This window comes from Aptenodytes forsteri, unplaced genomic scaffold, assembly GCF_000699145.1.
Source record: "Aptenodytes forsteri isolate BGI_AS27 unplaced genomic scaffold, ASM69914v1 Scaffold47, whole genome shotgun sequence".
NCBI lineage: Eukaryota > Metazoa > Chordata > Aves > Sphenisciformes > Spheniscidae > Aptenodytes > Aptenodytes forsteri.
The window spans coordinates 2,112,818-2,131,187 of NW_008794731.1; the positions used below are offsets into that span (position 1 = coordinate 2,112,818).

The following is an 18,370-nucleotide window of genomic DNA, read 5'->3' on the forward strand; positions in this document are numbered from 1 at the left end:
CCCCGGGGCAGCCCCGCCGGAGGTGTCCCGGGGGCTGGGGAGGGCATTCAGCCTCGCAGGCAGCCGGAGAGCGCTGCCCGCTCTGCCCTGCCCTGGCCGCTGCCTCTGGAAGCGCTGGGTGTGCGGCTCAGCCCTGGGGATGTACGGCTGCCTGTGCGGAGGATGCCCCAGCTTGCGGGATTGTCTGGTGAGGGGGATTTGCAGAGTATTTCACTCGCTGAGTCTCTGGCTGCAGTTCTGCGGTATCCTGAACCCTGCCTGCTGCTTTTCCCTAGCCCAGTTTTTGCATTTTTCTGTTGCCAGATGAAGCCGACAGAGTCATTGCTGGGTAGGACTCTTCCTCCGTGCAACGGCCACACTGCTAATGTAGTGCCTTCTCCTAATCTCTGCTGCTTGTCTATGCAGTAACTCTGTATATTAATAAATGCTTGTGTGCTGGGAACTTTGAGTCAGCCTCAGGGGAGGATGTTCTGGCCTTCGGTGCAGGATTACCATTGCATTTCTAAGGGACTTCTATCAGCCTGAAAGTGTTGGTTTTCTAGTCAGGGTTCTTGCTCAGATCTTGGGGATTTAAGTTCTGAAGGAACTCTTTTTCAGGCCATTTCTTGCATAAACAGTATTGTAAAGTGAGCTGGCCCTCTGAGCCGGCAGATAGGCAAAGCAGTATCAAAGGCTTTAAGTCTCCGTGGTCTTTATAGTGGCTTCCAGAGCTTTGTTAGTGAGCTGAAATAGAGATGTTGTCCGTGCTTTAAAGCTGGGGAGCTTTGCTAATGCAGTTGATGGGTGTTCCCTTTCAGTGTACATCTCACAATGGAGGTGTCCTCTTGATCCCCAGGAAACGGCTGCTTGGAGGTTTGAGTGAATGTAAAGAAAAGTAGCTGTTTGTGAGGTGTGGGGGTCCTCTTGTGTGCTGTCCCTCCTGATTTTTTCCCTTCTTGACCTGTCATTTACCACTCATTGCTTTCCTCCTTGTAGTGGAAGGGACCCTTCTTTCCTCACTTCTTGGAGAAATTGAAGCTGGGCCTGCTAGATGGATGTCCTGTATGCACAGGTTGCAGTGTTGTATTCAGTTTGTTGTGGAGGGAAGCCTGAAGTAAGGGTGTTGCTGTGGCATAGCTCCTTCCTAGCACTCCTGGTCCGCAAAAGCCAGCGCACTAGGTGCTGTGCTATTCATTTCGTTGCTTTAATATTGTAGGTAAAGCTCTTGAGGGCAAGTTTTGCAACAGGAGCTTTACAAGCACAGTTACCTCAGTGGGTGTGACATTTGGTGTGCCTGTGCGTACTGAGTTCTGGACCGCTGGAGTTCATGTAAATGGTTCAATCCTTCAATCCTTCCCATGCCAAGTCAAGAGGATGCTAAGAAAACACTCTAATACGTATTCCTGGGATCTTCTCATTTGATGTCCTTCCTGCCTCTTTCCTTGGCATCTGATTTTAGATGATGTTATGTTCCACTGTTGTAATTCTAATCAATCCACCTGAAAACAATGATAAATCAGAAATAAACAGTAGAGAGATGTGCGAGGAGGGTACTTGGAAGAATGAAAGGGCTTCTGTGTGAGTAATGACAAAACAGGCCATGATTTTTCAGCTTGGAAGGGATGGCTGAAAGGGTATATTGTATTGCATTAATCATTTTGTATACTACTTATGAGGGTGATTTGGAGTGAGAATTCATCTATTTTTTTGTCTTTAAAGAAGAAAAGAGTTGAGTGGAGAACATCCGCTGAAACTATCAGGCCGAAGATCCACATCTTTACATGGAGATACACACATCTGCTGACAGGACAGTTTTACGCTGCCTGTGGCGATGTGTTAGACCCAACATATCTACTCCCAGTCATGTTGGGCACAGGAGGGGTTGAAATGGACCATCCCTCTGTAATAATAATTTCACCTGCGACTTGCAGGGTGAGGGACTTGGAGCACTATTTTTTCGCTGGACGGTTCCATGGTTTGCTCTGTGGCAGAGCATCCCTTCATCCCTGCAGAACAGCAGCGTCTTCTCTTGTTGCAAATACACGAGGAGTGATTCAGGGACTTTCTTTCGTGCAGGACAGTGGTGGTTATGCTGCTTCCCCTTCTGTGTGTGGCATGCTGTTTGCAAAATAAGATTCAGAAATCAACAAACAATCACAAAATGGGTTTCCTTTTACTGGGACTCGGGAATCTGGGTATTGTTTTGCTGTACAGTAATGTTGCTACTCTAGATAGGTTAACTGTGTGCATCATGCAAATATACAGGCATATGAAGTCATCAGAGGGAAGGGGGAGGTGGAATCTGCACTGCGACTCTGGACATCTAATCTTTGGTGCCCACTTAAGGCAGCTGCTCTCCTCAGAGTCCTTTTTTAGTCACTGTCAAGAGCTGCTTTGAATTGCCCTCAGTGGAGCCTCCCTTAAATGCACCAGGAGCACAGGCTGAAGGGTCTCCAGATTCACTCTGTCCATGTTCGGTGACCGGTGCCACTGCAGTCCTGTGCCGTTCCCGGGGATTTCATCGTGCTGGGGCTTGCCCTGATCTGTGGAGATCACTTTATCTACAACTGGCAGTTTCATTGCGTAGAGTTTTATTACAAAACTTGATCTTGTTTGACTTGATTGAGAAGTTGCAAGAAGCTGATGAGACCAGCTGGTGTAGCTCAGGGCAGGTTGTGACGGCACCTCTGCTAGAGCTGGTGGTTATTTATTAGCAACAGGCAGGATCTTCAGTACAGCCCAAGGAATAAGCGATCTGCTCAGCTAATGTAACATGGAGTTTCTTCGAGTTGCTCGGTAACTGTCGGGTCCTTTAGGATGGAAACTTCAGTGGAGCACGCTCCCTCGGAGGCACCGTTCAGTCTGGATGCTTGGTTTCATTGTGCTGCTGGTTGAGCATTAGAAACTTAATGACTTTAACCTTCCATTTGTGTTTTCCTAAGGAATCTTCTGTTTACAGGATCTTATAACACAGCATTGTAATTTACCAGCTTGCTTAATCTGCTTGCCATCCCTCCTCCCTTCTCCTTTTCCATCTTGCTCTGTTCTTTTGTTCTTTCAAAGAACAAGCCTCACAAAAAGCAGCGGAGGGAGGCAGCAAACAGCGAACAAATTGGCATTCACACATTTTTAATGAATTTCTGCAGCTGGGTCTGAAACTGGCAGAGCTTTCTGGGGAAACACAGATAACAGAGGGCCCTGAAAATAGCCAGGTTATGAAAGCATGAACAACAGCCCTGAATCAATGCTTGTTGTGGTTCTGAGGTTTCAGTATAGTGACATGTAAAGCGGCTGGCTTTGCCATATATTCGCTGCATTTTGCTGGGCCTAAGAATAAACATGGAAACTAAATTATTTGCAACTGATGCTTTCATGTCCTTGGTGTTCAGTGGTCAGGGAGCTGAACTGAATGTTCATGGTTGCTGATAAATCAAATGACTGAACTTATTTAGGTCATTTTAAGGGCGGGAGTTTAAACAATAGTTGATAACAGCAGCACTTTGGACCAGCTCTGCTTGTAAGTGTTAACTGGATGCTGGATTGCTGACATAGGTGTGATCAAATTAGTTCCTTGGGTGGAATGGCAGAAATGCTTGGTCAGGCTTTTATGCTTATGATGGTTAATGTGTTGTTCTATCCTACTGTCAGCTTAGCTGCTGTTTTCACTTCGAGAAATATAAATACTAAAAAAATAACCCAACCCACTGCTGATAGATTGTGTTGAGATGGATGAAATACAATGTTTAAAAGTCTTAGTTTTAATTTCTAAGCCTTATTTGGAATAACCTGAGCACACATGGTGCTTTTCAGGAAGCAGCAAGATATGTCAGAGTCTGCGAGCTTTGACCTTTTCAGGCATGAACAGTAGACTGGGACATGCTGCTCGGGGCTGAAAATGAACATACTCTAAACCTGAACTTTATTTAAAAGTCAGCTGAAATGTTAAGGCTGCAGTCTCCTCCTCGGCAAGCACAGTTTGCTTCAACAACTTCCATATTTGCAGCTGCAGGTGAATTGCATGTATCCAATATTAAATGTTTTTAATTTATAGCTGCCTGTGGTATTTGTTATCTGCCATTCCCTGCCAGGTATATTAATCAGAATCAGAAATACTAAGTTGTATGCCTAGCAGGAAACTTGGAGATCAGAAGATCCCCATCCTTCTATCCTGCGTACCTCTGCAAATGGGTCTGGGTCAAACAATCCTAGACACTTAACACCAGGTTATTCGACCTCTTCGTTTAAAAGAGTCTAGGGGCTTTTAAAGTAACTTTGGTCTCCACGCAGAAGGAGTCTGTACAGAATTAACTGTACTTGCAGTTGATTTCACCTGCAGGCGGATTATGTAGCTTTTCAAAGCAATTGTGCAGGAGCCCCAGTAGCCGGGTTTCGGGATGCTGCAGGGAAGGGAAACGACATTTCCACCTTTCCTTTTCCCTTGCTGCCAGCTCGTGGTTCCACTCTGCAGGAGGCAGTGAGGGTGGTCGGCATCATGTTGTCTTGCTTCTTCAAGTCAATGAGTCATCAGCCGAGAGGAAAAACGCTGCCAAAGGAAATGGGAAAAGCTGAATAGCTTAACTTTGGGGAGGAGTTGGTGGGGTCCCATTTCAGACCTCCAGTAAGCAAGTCCTGTAGGAGTGTTATGGCCAGAGCTTCCTTACCCTGGTGCTCCTCTGCTGTGGACTTGAATGTACTGCCAAAACCTTATGTAGCAGCACAGCGTTCGTGGCTGTTTTCTAATGTTTTACTTGCAAGATTTACTTTACAAGCTTCCTTCGAGTCAGGAAAAATAACACAAGCTTTATTGGACCATTATTTTCAAATGTAACTCTTGACTCTGAAGTCTGCAGGATCTTGATGTACTGCCTTAAAATGTTGTTTCTTTGATTCACAGTCTAAAATAGTTATCTCCTCTCTCCTCCTTGCTTTCCTCCCCCCAGATCTCAGCTGGTGAACAAGTGCCTCCTTTTGAGTCTGAGCACTCTGAGCTTCCAAAGCTCGTGTTGAGCAGCAGCTGTATGCTGAGTGCTCTGGGTGTCGGTGAGAAGGACATGTTTAGGTTGTCAGGGCTCCTTACCATAACTTTGTATAGCCCCAAAGTCCTTCTTGATAATTGCAGAGACGTGGGCTGCCCAAACTTGCATTTGCTGTGCCGACCAACCGGACAGCTATCTCGCCTAGCTGTGGGTGAAGCTGCTTCATTGGGGCTGTTGTGTGCTCTTGGCACCGTGACCGAACCAGTTCAGAAGAGTTACTAGTGGTGGTTCTCAGTTTTTTGCAATTTACTATGAGCTGTGGGATGAGGCAGGGAAGGAAGGATATTTGCTTTCAGTTTTAGAGAGCAGTTCTGAGCTACAGATGAGCTCTTCTGCTCTGCGTTTGGGTATGGTTGGTTTGGGTTGGGGTGGGAAGGTGGAGGGAGGGGAAGTGACTCTCACAAAACTCTTTAAATATTTTTTATTTCCTACAGTATGTGTGTTATAGTAAATCTTGAAGACTTAACTTCAGCTGTCCTGTGTTCTTCCTTTTTCCATCTGTCAACCAGTTAAAGCTGCAAGGCTGTCAGGCTGAGCGAACTTGAGGATGCTTTTGAGCCTTCTTTTGAAGATTGTTGTGAAGTCTTCTGGTTCTGGTTTGAGTTTAAAAATGCATAATCTGATGTGCACACAAGCATAATGAAATGTGGATTGTTTAGTGAGCACAAGGTATTGTTGATAAAGCAGGTGACTGCAGATGGAGGGTGCTCAGCTAAAGCCACTCTGTCACGCTAGCTCTTCAAATGCAGAGCTTTAAACTCCTAACCTTTGGTTTATAGCTGTTGTACATATAATTTACTATAAATTATTATAGTCTAACCTCTGAAAAAGTTGTTAAATGAAGAACCTTTAATTGGTCTTGTAAGTGCAAGTGAAGCAAAAGTGTTTCACGAGATAGCCCTCTGATTCGTGAGTTGTATCGAGTCTTTAAAACTAAAAGCTTGCTGCCAGCTGACCCCACTGCCTGAGGCCGTGATCCCGGCAGCCCTTCCCCTGGGAGCTCTGAGCACCCTGACTCTGTGCAGCCACCTTCTCCAGGGAGCACTCCTCTTGTGCCAGCTCTCGCTCAGCGTGGTGGTACCCGAGCTCAGCATAGCCTGCAGACCTGCCTCAGAGCTGGGTAGCCATTTCGTTTGCTAGCCAGCCACAGCACAGGCTGAACTGCTGCCAGTCAAAGCTCCTTGCTCTACAGCATGGACAGACTTGCACTTGCTCTGTTGTGGTTGCTGCAATTTAAGCATAAAATTTTGCCCTGGTGAGGCTACAACCTCTTGATTGGGGGTTGGAGGGAATGACAGACATTGCAGTGACAAGAACCAAGTGCCCATAAAAACACTGGGAGACCTCTCTAAATTTTCTTTGACTGGGTTTCCTCCAGTCACCTGTTTTGAATTTTCTTCTCCTTCCCAGTTAAAAGCTTCCCTCTTTTTTCTTTTTTTTTTTTTAACTTGGGAGTTTTATTGTGCTGAAGGCTTTTATTTTAACAAGACACATGATGAAATGACAGCATCATGTCTCAGGGAAGTGCATGAATATTTTTCACATAATGCCCACAGTGTTACCAAGACACACTTCGCATTTCACTTGCCTGTTTTGGTCAGCGGTTCAATGCTTAATGAGCAGAGTGCAAAGCACAGAGGGAAGCAGGTTGGTGAGCTAGGAACGCCTCCAGAGACTGGTGGAAATTTGGAGAAGTACAGTTACTGGTTGTGTCCTGGCCAGCACATGCAGTTTGCGTTGTGAGAAGCAGCAGGGATTTCAGGAGTGGGCTTTAGAAGTGGGCTCTGGGCACGGCAAACCTTGCATCTGGCTTGGTGGTTCTGTTGCAACAGATGGCTTTCATAATACTTACTGGAAGGCATGATTTTATCCTTGGATTGTCTAAACACTCTTAGCACCAAAACAATGTGATTTATGAAACACAATGAATACAAAGCATTAGGTCTTAATCATATGTGGTTGTGAATCAGCAGTGAAGTAGCAGCCGCTGTGAAGAGTATCTAATTTCTTTCCTTGTTAGTATTTAAAACTCTCCAGGCTTAGTGAGCTTCCCACTTACTCTGCCTCCACCATCATTCAAATTATACTTCATTTTTGTTCCTTCTTGCCTGTCCCATAGGCTGCATGACACATTCTTTGCCTTGCATGTGGCTTTACTGGTGTTTTGAGGAGTGCAAGATTTTCTCTTGGCTGTTTGGGACCAGCAGGAAAGCCCCTGGTGCCCCTTCAGTTTTGCAAACAAACCTTGAATAAGAACGCAAAGGTGAAGGAATTGGGCCTCCCCCCTCATCCTGAGGTCTCACAGAGGGACCCACTCTGAAGCATAAAAGTACTTTCCATGCTCACGTGGCTAATTTGGGTTTACTCTTTAAAATGAAGATTACAGGAGGAATAACTTAAACTAGCCCTGCTGTGAGACTTGTGTTTATTCTCTAGCAGTCTGATACTTAAATGAATGTCAGAACAAGGTCCTGGGACAGTGGCCTGCAACCCAAACTGCACATTTGTGGTGCCATAAAACAGTGAGTAGCTGACTTTGTAAAGAGGAGCACTTAGCTGTATGCTTACTGTCGGTTACGCAGGGTGTCTTCTCTGCCGCTGCCTCTCATTGAACATCAGAGCTGATGTTCATCTGTCCATAAAAATGGCTTGCTCCGTGCTGGGCACTTCATGGTGTAGATTCTTCATTAAAGTAATTTATTTCGCCAAATATGTGGTTTTGAAAGTGATTCAGTATAAATGTGGTCTCTGACTTCTTTTGGCTTTAATTACTGAGAACTTGTTGCTACTGGTGAGCTGTACTCAATCTGCTTTTGAGCAGGAAACAGCAGCTTAATGTAAGCACAGAGGGTGGTAAGGCACGGAGCACTGGTACGAGAATGGGGATGCTCACACCCGCACACTCCGAAATGCAAGCCTGAAAACAGTAAATGTCTCCTGGGCTGCGTAAGTAATGGCAGTTGTGAAAAATTACGCTTAAAAACTGGAACTGTCTTAATCCCTTGATGCCAGTATTTTACCTAGTCAAACGGAAGCACAGTTCATATCAGGTGGTTGGCTCGCCCGTAAGGAAGGAAAATGATACAGCTTAATCTTTAGAATATATCTTGGCAAAACAAATCTGACAGGTATGTCTTCCTATTGTAAACAGGATTTGGGATCTGGATTCTTGTGCAAATTACCTTTGACAGTTGTTACTAAGCTAGTGCTTCCAAAAAACAATAAATGATTTTTGTCCTTGTTATATTAATAACTCAGTCCCTTGACAGCTGTGGTTATACTGAGGCCTGTAAAGGACCTTACAAAGGGACATCCATATTAAAATAAAACCTTTTCAAGTGAGAAATAGGAAACCAAATTCTGTTAGGCCCTAATTTTACACAGTAATTAAAAATCCTTGACCTCCCCCATTCCACCCATCTATTAGCAGTACGTATGGCTAAAGAGCAACAGAGAGTATAAGCCTTGCTGCTAATTTTAGCCCAGTGCCTGGGGGGTGTGCCTGCATGGGCACATAGTGCGGCATCCTTCCCCCAGCAGAAGGGTAATGGATGTGACTCCATCTGAAACAGATCTGCCCCACCGGTCCCTTTGGCTGGAGGAGGTCTCAAATCATGTTACTGTCTGGCTTTTGCAGCATCTTTGAATGCTTGTGTCGCGGGGCTTGGCGATCTGGAAGTGATGAGGGTAAGAAGTCACAGCAGAAGACGGAACTGAAGGGGCTGCGTTGGTGAAAATAGCTGAATGCCGACTGAACTCTGGCTGTGTGGTTGGCTCAGAGTGCAGACCTGTCCGTGTGAGAGGTGGGGGTTAATTGGGATGGGAGGAGAATCCCCGTAAGATTTTTAGAAACTTCTGACATAACCCTTCAGGAAGGAGCGAGACGAGCCAGTCCATTCACGTGCTGTAGCAGGACTGCAGGAACCAGAAGCGTAAAACAGAGAAAAGCTTCAAAGTGGCCAAATGGCAGCTGCACGCAGTGGCTTAAGTAAGATCATTGGCCACTGCAATTTAAAGACCGATATTAGAAGTTAAAATGAGGTTCATGAGGGCTGTCGCAGAGCCTGGGAGTGCTGAGCAGGGACACGGGGCCCGAAGGGCTGCCCCACTGTCCCTTAGAGGACACAGTGGCCCAGGAGCAGGTGTGGAAGAGGCTTGCCTGTGCCTGAAGCCATGTCTGATAGCACAGGGTTAGTATCTCTTGCATTCAACTATAATATCTGCTAAAGAATGGTCAACTCGGACACTTCCAACCACAGCAACATCCTGAAACTTTACCCTTGTCCTCTTGGGTGGCTGCAGGTAGCCCAGCCCGTGAGTGGGAAGGGGAAGATACTCTTGGCAAGCCATCGGAAAGGTCACTGTTCGTTTATCTGGAGCTGTGACTTAACCAGCTTTTTCCTTTCAATTTGTAAGATGGGACACATAGGGATTACCGGTGCTATACATAGATTGTTCTTAGCTGTCCTGTTCTGCTGGGAACACTTAAGAGCTGTGTCAGCTTCGGGGCTGGGGATCCTGCATGCAGCTTGTCCATCGTTGCTCGCCCTCTGCGGGGAGTTTCTCTGCCAGCACTTGGTGGGGCACTGGCAGGACCAGAAGAGGACAACTCGGAAGCTGGAACCACTCAGAAGTTGGGTTTCCTCAGTGGGAAATCCATCAGAAAGGATAAATGTGTGGGCTGGCTATTGCTTCCCAGGGTGGGAGTCAAAATGCAACATAATTTGTTGGGTTTTTTTATCTGAACACAAGATTTTTTTTGTGGGCTTTTTTTAAGTGCATGTTGAGCTCATCAGGGATTCGGCAGCGGTGTTGGATTGTGTGCATCTGTGTGTGCACATGGAGATAAGAAGCCAAGGCGTAATCCAGAATTCCTCTGCTTGATAGCCCCTTATCTTTGAGCATGTGCTGCGTGTGTTTTCTCTTGGTGGGTCCCCTCGGAGGCGCTGGCTGTGTAAACACAGTTGCTGTTTTTAATGTTCTGGGAGGGTCCTGCTTTATTGGCTCCTGAAATAGTAGGGGTGAAGCACCCAAAAGTGAGCTCCTGGCCAAGGACGTACAAACAAGCAAACCCTCTATGGCTTGTCAAGGAAATAGCTGGTACTGGCAAACAGGCATGTTTGAAGTTTCTTTAGGATACTCTTGAAATTACAGGCTGCTCCACAGAACTCATTAACATTTTAATATTGGATACTTCGATTTCTAATTGTCAGGTAGCATGTCAGTAAGGGTGTGCGTAAGGTAACTTGCAACGCATGTGTAGATGTTGGTATTCTGTTTTAGTATTTAGGTTGCATTTGGCAACAAACATTCTGTGTAAGCTACTTCAAATCCTTTGAGTTCCAGTGGATCAGACCACAAGCAAGAAGTGTTATCCTAGTGAAGCTGCTTAGCACAGGATATGTGACTCGATGGTCTTTTTCATCGAAGCTAGCAGCCGCTGAAGTGATCCTGTGCTGCCTATTGTTGAAGTGTGGATTGGCTGCACGAGAAGAGCACTCAAACTAAAAGAAATACGTGTGTGTGTGCATAAAAATAAGTGCAGACTACTCAAAGTGTTAAATTTTGCAGCATACTCCAAATACTGCACTACCTAATTACCACATCAGCGGCACTGAGGAGTCTAGCAAGTCTCTCTCGGACCGCAGTGAGGGAGCTGTGTTGCTGTAAAACGTTGGCTTGAGCATACAAACTGTTTCAGGTACTCTAACTGGATTAGTGAGACCTCTTTACGTACACCCTGTTTTGAGATTTGAGGGAGAGTGTCTTGCTTAGCATCTGGGATTCTTCCAAGGTGACAGCTTCACTTGAGGACAAAATATTATTTACAAGCGTAGCTAAAAATGAAGTTTCCTGTTGGCGGAGTGGGGATGAGTCATTGTGGTTTTGAGTCAAGGGGCAGGATCTTCCCTTCACTGCAGCAGGTTTTTACTTCCAGATACGCTCTTACAGAGCAGCGGGTTCAGGTGTTTGTCACTCTTATCCCTGTTGCTGAGAAAACGAGGCGGTGTTCAGAAGGTGTAACGCTCCGGCTGGGTCTCCGCCATGGTGGTGAGCACACCCTCGTTGACCCTGACGGCAGCTGCACCTACAGCACTGTGGAGTTACCGGTGAGGGTCTAGCCGTGGCTCTCCCAATCCGTCCAGTTACTTACACCAGCATCCTTTTACAGAACCACGTGCTTTTTTTGTACTAGTGCTTATTGTCATTGGCGTTAGCTGCATTTGCCCTTTGCTCACCACACATGGTGTCTTTGTCTGCATCCAGCCAGGTCTACCCCGGGAGGGGAGGAAGACTGGGGACGTTACCAACTGCATTCATGCCAGGAGGTTTGAGATTGGTCTCTGCATTTCATGAAGGGTTCTTTTATTGCAGGATAGATGCCAAAGTAGACTGGAGAACCGTGTGTATGTGAATGCATTAAACTTTCCTGTGCAGTGCTCGCTGAAAAGCAAAAAAAAAAAAAAAAATTTAAAAATGAAGTGCTGGTGAAGAGCATTGAAGCGGTACCATGAATGTTCTTCAGTAGCACCCTTAATAGCTGTTGATTTGTAGGAGGCAGTCTCCAGCAATACTGAAGGTGTTAGTCCTGTGGGAGGATTTACCTCTTGTGTTTACAGAAAGGGATGCTAATTTTTCATCCTCCTACCTGTTTGAGTTGTGGTCTTTTTTTCTTTTAAGAATGCCTGAGCAGTGCTGCTGAGAATCTGAAAACAATTTCCTTCTAGGGGAAAAAATAAAGCTTTATATGGGGGTATAAATTATTACAAATTCACTGGAAAAGGGTACTAATTATATTTCATTAAGGAGACTGTAAGCAGACTTTGGCATTCATTCTCTTTATGTACTTGAAGACACAGAAGAAAACGGTAAATTGTTTCTCTTGAACTTGTGGTGAAGAATGAGGAATACTCAGACTGAAGTGTCATTTTGCAAAACCTTTAGATAATCATTGGTGTGTACAACTACAGGAATAACTTTAGAGACCTTATTGCAGAGGCTTGCCTACAAATCAGCAGTTTTAAGTAATGTTTATGTCAGTGTATAAGGAAGAATACCAGAACACCATGTTTTCTAAAGTGCTGTTTTTCGTGTTCCTGGTATAGATCGAAGCAAGAGGGGCAAATGCTCCAGTCACTGGTAATCTGCTTGTTGTGGAAATCCGTAATTTTATATCGAGTCCTGTGCGTCGGCGACGCTGCCTGTAACAGTGATGTACCATGTGGAGTGAAACTGCCACGTCTCGCTGGCACGGTTTTTGGCAGGCAGCTCTGGCAGTAGCTCCAAGTAGCTCAGAAGAGAAGAAATAACTTGCAAGAAGGGGGAAAAGAGGTGAAAGCACCTGCTTTGTTACTCAAACAATTTGCATTTCTAGACACCGTTCTTAAGAAAAAGCAGCCATATTTTGTGTCCAGAACTCTGATGTATTTATTCTGTAGCAACAAAATAGTGTGGTTTGGTTTCTTACCCAGCTCAGGCTGGAGAGGACGAAAGGCAAAGTCTGGGACTAGCAGCTTGTCAGGCTGTTTGAAAATCCTGAAGTGCTGGGCTTCAAGACCAGACTTAAATCCCAAGTAGCTTTTTCTGATCTTTAACTTGAATCAACTGGAGCAGTAAATGGCTTTGCTGTGTAAAAAATTTTCTGTAGCTTTTAGCAATAATAAATCACATTTTTCTTGACCTCTTTCCCCCCCACCCCAAGGTGCCATGCTTTTTGCTTTGGTGTTGGATGTTAACTTCCAGGCATGAGAGCCTGGCCTTGGTCTGTCTGAGCAGTTTGGCCGCTCGTGGGTGCCAGAGCTCTGATGCAGCTTAAAGTTTGAATTTTTTCCAAAAGTAGATCTTGTCAAACTGGAGTCCTGCCGCTTTTGTCTGGTGTGCTGCTTCTACGGTAACTTCCATGGTGGTGTTGTCCATTAGTTGAGTTACTATGTCACTTTGGAAGAAAACCTTGGACTTGAATGCATGTAGCTTGTGCTAAAAATGCAGCACAACGTATGCTTAAACAAAAGCAGAAAATATGGAATCTGATAGTTGTAGTGTCAGTGGTTTGCTGGTGGCAGTTGTATCTGAGTGTATAGTTCCTATGGCAATGGCAGTCATAGCTTCACAATTCATTTGTAAATCTCTACCAACAAAGAATGTCTTGACTTTGACAACAGTAATGTATCTTACTTTGGCGAGGTCTATTTTTTTGCTTAAATGTAATATCCTATTACTGTTCCACTAACTCACATGATTCCTACTATTATTGTCCTTGCATCTTCCATTCTGGGATTTCAGATGGGTACCGAATACTCTTTGCTTCCCCTAATAGCCCTCTCTATTGTTTTCCGGAGAGATCTGTCAATTTTATTGAGCTACCATCATAGACTCTCAGTCTGCCAACTCCTGCAGCTGGAGATGACTGTGTTCTGAATCGAGAATACATGCAGATATTTGGTCATTATACAGATATACCTGTATCTGTCCATAGATTGATATAAAATTACTTACTCCCTTGCCTTGATGAGGGGGGGGCTTTTCGCAATATTTCTTGTAAGATTTTAAATTATTATTTGGAAGCTTTTTCGGTGTTTAACTTATAGGTAGGTGTTCTTATGTATTGAAGATACAAATGCTCTTGTAAATGAAGTTGGTATAAATATGTACTTCAAGGGTCCTGGAGGGGGAGACAAGTTCTTGGCCTTTTTAGGAACTTGAAACTCTTAGTTAAGCACTCTTCCAACAAAAAAAAAAATCCAAAAAACCCTGCCACTTGTCCTAAGAGCTCATAGATCTGTTGCAGTTCATAAACTCAGAGGCCATGAACTAATATTGTTCACTCTTCGTGGTGTTGTACATTTTACAGAAGGCGTTTTATCTCCCAGCGCTGCTCTCTAGACTTTTTAGAAGACATAGTGGAATATGCCAGTGTACGAAGGTACTTTTTTCAAAAGCAGCATTAATCTCAACTCGTTGCATGCAGTCCTCTCCTCCCTCCACCCTCTTCCACGCCAATATCTGAGGTCCTGCATGCTAGTGCTGCCATCTGATCATAAAACTGGCATGATTCTTTTACAGAGCACTTAACAGGTGGTGGTGTTTTTTTTATAATTGCAGAACCAGGCATATATCTGGGTCTCCAAGACACAAAAGTTTGAAGAAGATGCACTTCATCAAGAACATGAGGCAATATGACACCAAGAACAGCAGGTAACTTCTGGAGATCAAGGTGCCTCCTGTTCCCAGGTGAAATAGGATGTGCTCAGCAGTAGACTCTAGTTCAATGCAATTGGCCATTTAATGTCAATGCGAATAAGGTGATGTCCTTGGGGTCTTGTTAATTTTATACACACTTCTATTAAAGGCAGTAGGTGCTCATATCTGCTACATCTGCAGCAATATTCTGATGGTTCTGCCATCCTGCTTTGAGGAGGTTAAATCATTCTCTTCTAACACCCTTCTTATCTCCAGCACGCAGAGAGATTGGAGCTGAGGAGGATGTAAGGAGAATGGCTTGGTTTAGCCAAATTCTTGGCTCATAGTTGCCAGGCAGAAGAGAAAGGGGGTGCTGCGTTCATATTTGTTATTAATAGAGGTGTGAGACTTCATCTAAATGTAAAATATTATCTACATCTTTTCACACGGTTTATGTAAAAATTACATAAATATAGATATATATTTAAAGACAAGTATCTGCTTTGGAGCTCCCAAGGTGATGGCAGGTACTGAACACTGGGGTTTGATACAGAACTTGGCTCTAAGGACCTACAGGGTCAGAATGAAACCTCTGCTTTTGTGCTGCTTTCTGAAAATATAAAATCCATAGCAGTATCTATGTAACTTACAGAGCAATTTAAGAGGAGTTCTGTGTTCATGTTCCATAAAAAGCTGCTTTGTAACTTCCGAATCTTAATTCTTATCCTGACCTCTTCCCATCCGCTTACAGGATAGTGTTAATCTGTGCTAAACGAACACTGTGTGTGGCTTTTTCTATCCTACCTTATGGGGAGAGTTTACGGATCAGGTGAGTCATCTTTAACTGCTTTGTGAAATGTCTGGTCTATTGTTTGCAAAAGATCTTTTTAAATGAGTATGGTTGGTGTAGGTCTCCTGTTTTGAAGCAGGTGAACTTACTTAACTTACCGTTTATGTGTAAGGACTAGACCTTGCTATCAGAGCAGTAAAATCAGACATTGCCACAGTGTCAAAGTGTTCATTCAAACTCCAAGAGAAAAATAGTGGAAAGGGTAGACTTTTCTTCATGTGTTTATAAACATTTTAAAGCACTCCAGTCCTGTGAAATCCCTGAAACCAACTTTGAAGAGATGATGTGATTTGTTGCTGTGTAGGATTTCCTATGCTCCTAAAGTGGTCAGAAATCAACTGTCTTTAGTGCAACAAACAATTGTGTCAGCAAAAAAGCATACAGAGCATCAGGGAAAGATGCTGCCACCTTTACTGGAAACCTTCAAGGTTTTATAGTGAAGTTACGTCTAAATAAGTTTAAGATGCTCTTCTGTTTTTCAGCTCTAAGCCCTGAATGTCACTATTTGCAGTCTAAGAAAAACAGGAACAGTTTAGACTGATTGAAACTGCTTTTAGTGTTTGTACTACATTTTTGTATAGAGCTGTCAATATGATCACTTATGAGAAGCCAGACCTGCTAACTGGATTTCCCTGTAGCTTTGCTCAGTCCCTTGTGAAGTCTACGTTGATTCTGTGAAGGTCTGTCATCTACAAGTATACCATAGAAAATACTAATTTTATTCTAATCCACTTCTGGCAAAACAATTGTGTTGTCACTTGTGTCCTGTACATAACTTATGGACAAAGGAAACGGATGTTTAGTGGTGGGAATTGTATTGTATGCAAATACACTTGCCATAAAAATAGTTGATGGGAAAATATTCTCCCACTTCATAGAAAAGCAAGGTCACTGGAGCTATTTTAGAGCAGTTCTGAGCACTGTGTCGTTCTGCTTGTTTGTAAGCTGGCAATGCAGTTCTTTAACTGAAAGCTGCTTTTTCGCATTGGAATATAGGTGACAAAGCTGCATGCTGCGTTGCTGAAGCAGAGTTCTGCTAGCAGCCTTAATTCTTAATTTGAGTTTATGTGCGCAGCGGTTGGCAAATTGCAATTGAAAGGCAAGTTTCTAATCCTGGAAAACTAGTAATATAAATCATGTTTACTGTTAAGTGTTTGAGCGTTAGTGTGTTAACGAATGGTATGGTCTTATGCAGAAAGACCATATTTAAAAAAGTTTACATTTGCTAGGTATATTGTTACAGATTTGAGTTAAAATGATATGAAATCTGATTCTTCAGTTAATGAACATCTCTACATTTTGAAAAGAGTACTTAAAAATGAATGCTTTCTTGGAGATGGGGTTGAGGGATTGCACTGCTCTCATAGAACTCTGACCTGGTGGTGTTGGCTCTAGCTAGTGGATGGACCTCATGTTTACCATAGAGGAAGCTGGACTTATGCTGCATTTTCCAGTAGTGCATTTTCTTATCTGCATTTAGTGATCTAAAAATGGAAGGACAGAAGCAACGACATCCTTCTGGGGGAGTTTCAGTCTCCACTGAGATGGTGCTTGGACTGGAAGGAGTAGAGCTAGGTGCTGATGGCAAGGTAAGGAATTTTTTTCTTTTTTTTTCATCTGTTGATCTGTAATGCCAATGACCAAACCACTGACTGGAGCCCGGGACAGCGGGTGGGTAAGCTGGCTGCTTTCACCCTGGGACCATTTCATGCTGGGGCAAATCACTTTATGGATGGCAAAGCACTGCATAAATTGAGAGCAGTGGAAGTTTGTTTTGATCCTTGAGGTTTAAAATGTTTGGCTTGTGATAAAGCTTCTTCTGAGGAGGCTGTTGAAGCCCGTGATCGGTTCTGCCTCCATTTCTGGAGAATTTATTTGGCTCTGGTATCTCAGGCAACATGTGAGTGACGCTTTGATAGAAATATGGGCAAAATTTATACCTCTCTAGTTAAATTTATATGCTGCCAGAATTTTACTGATGTGATTCTCCCCTTTTCTTTGCCACCCCACCAAATCTTCTACAGCGCTTCCATACTGAAGTCGTGGAAGCAAGGCGTTCCTCATCCAACTTTTCCCTTTCCTCCTGTCCCACAGTTTCAAGGTCCCCACTCCCAAGTAAAACTCCAGGGGACTCTCTGAGCTGGAAAATCCTAGATGTCTGGAAATAAGCTTTTCCATAAATTTTCCCCTATAACTGCTACAACTTTCTCTTCTTTAAGGTTGTGTCCTATGCAAAATTCTTGTATCCGACCAATGCCCTAGTTGTTCGCAAAGCTGACAGCCATAGTGCTGTTCCCTCATGTCGAGCTAGTGCTTCACGGAGTCTTCCTGGATCAAGATATAAACCTGTGACAGCAAAGACGATACCAGCAGGAGCAGACATCGGTAAGGACAGCTGTCAGCTTTGTCACCCCTTGTGCACACAGCAGAAGAACATAAAAGGAATATATTTGTCTGAAATAATTGCAAATGGTGAAGTGCATTATTAGGAAGGATGTGCTGCAGCTGGAAGGAGACTGTTTTCAGCACAGCCTAGCAAAGAAGGCTTGTTAATGAAGTATAAACGATGAGCCTTAAGACTGAGACTTGCACACATTCCTTATGTCCTCTGTATATCTGGGCTAGTTCTGTTTATGCAATTCAAGGAGCGCAAAGCCGCTTCCTTGGAAATGTTTCTTGTTGAGTAATATAAAACTTCACATCTGGTGTACGTGGGTACAGGTGGTCCTCCTTGCCTTCTAGCACAGTAACAATGCATAAGCCAAAGAGTTTGTGACAAGAATCCCTTCTCTTGTGTAAAAGAACAAACCTGACAGCTCTGCTGTCTGCTAGATAAGAGTATAGGCAAAAGAATTCAGTCTTGTGCAGTTGTTTTCTGTGCATATTTGTGGATGACAAACTGTTAGTTTGCACTAAGTCTAAAATGGTGTGTCAGGCACATGCTGGAGAGAGAGCTTGTGTGGGTTTTTTAATAATTCTAATATCTGACTGACATTCATGGAATGGAAACAGGTGACTGTAGCTGCAGTTTGCCTGTACTATGGGGTCTGCCAACAATTTTAATGTTTGCTGGTAGAAAACTTTTTTAAAGAGGTAACAGGGAATTTAAAACTCTGTATCTTGTGACCCAGTGTTGTGCTTTCCTCATTCCACTCAGGCAGTGAAGCTGGGGAAGCTGCAGAGTATGATCCAAATCTTCTGGATGATCCTCAATGGCCCTGTGGAAAACATAAACGTGTTCTCATCTTTGCCTCTTACATGGTGAGTGACTGGCACACCTGAACAGAGAAGTGAGTGAGTGCCTGGAAGATCCTCCTATAAAGAG

The 18,370-nt window shown here is 44.0% G+C and overlaps 1 protein-coding gene across 1 annotated transcript in view; it reads left to right on the forward strand.

The window, feature by feature from the left end:
• The first annotated feature begins 11,060 nt into the window (after positions 1–11,060).
• CABLES2 (Cdk5 and Abl enzyme substrate 2) overlaps positions 11,061–18,370 on the forward strand; it is a 16,982-nt gene continuing 9,672 nt past the window's right edge. Inside the window, exons 1-7 of the mRNA XM_019470652.1 lie at positions 11,061–11,125; positions 13,867–13,938; positions 14,118–14,210; positions 14,947–15,024; positions 16,526–16,634; positions 17,265–17,430; positions 18,203–18,317. Coding sequence (XP_019326197.1) covers positions 11,061–11,125; positions 13,867–13,938; positions 14,118–14,210; positions 14,947–15,024; positions 16,526–16,634; positions 17,265–17,430; positions 18,203–18,317 — 698 coding nt within the window. The remainder of the gene's footprint in view (positions 11,126–13,866; positions 13,939–14,117; positions 14,211–14,946; positions 15,025–16,525; positions 16,635–17,264; positions 17,431–18,202; positions 18,318–18,370) is intronic.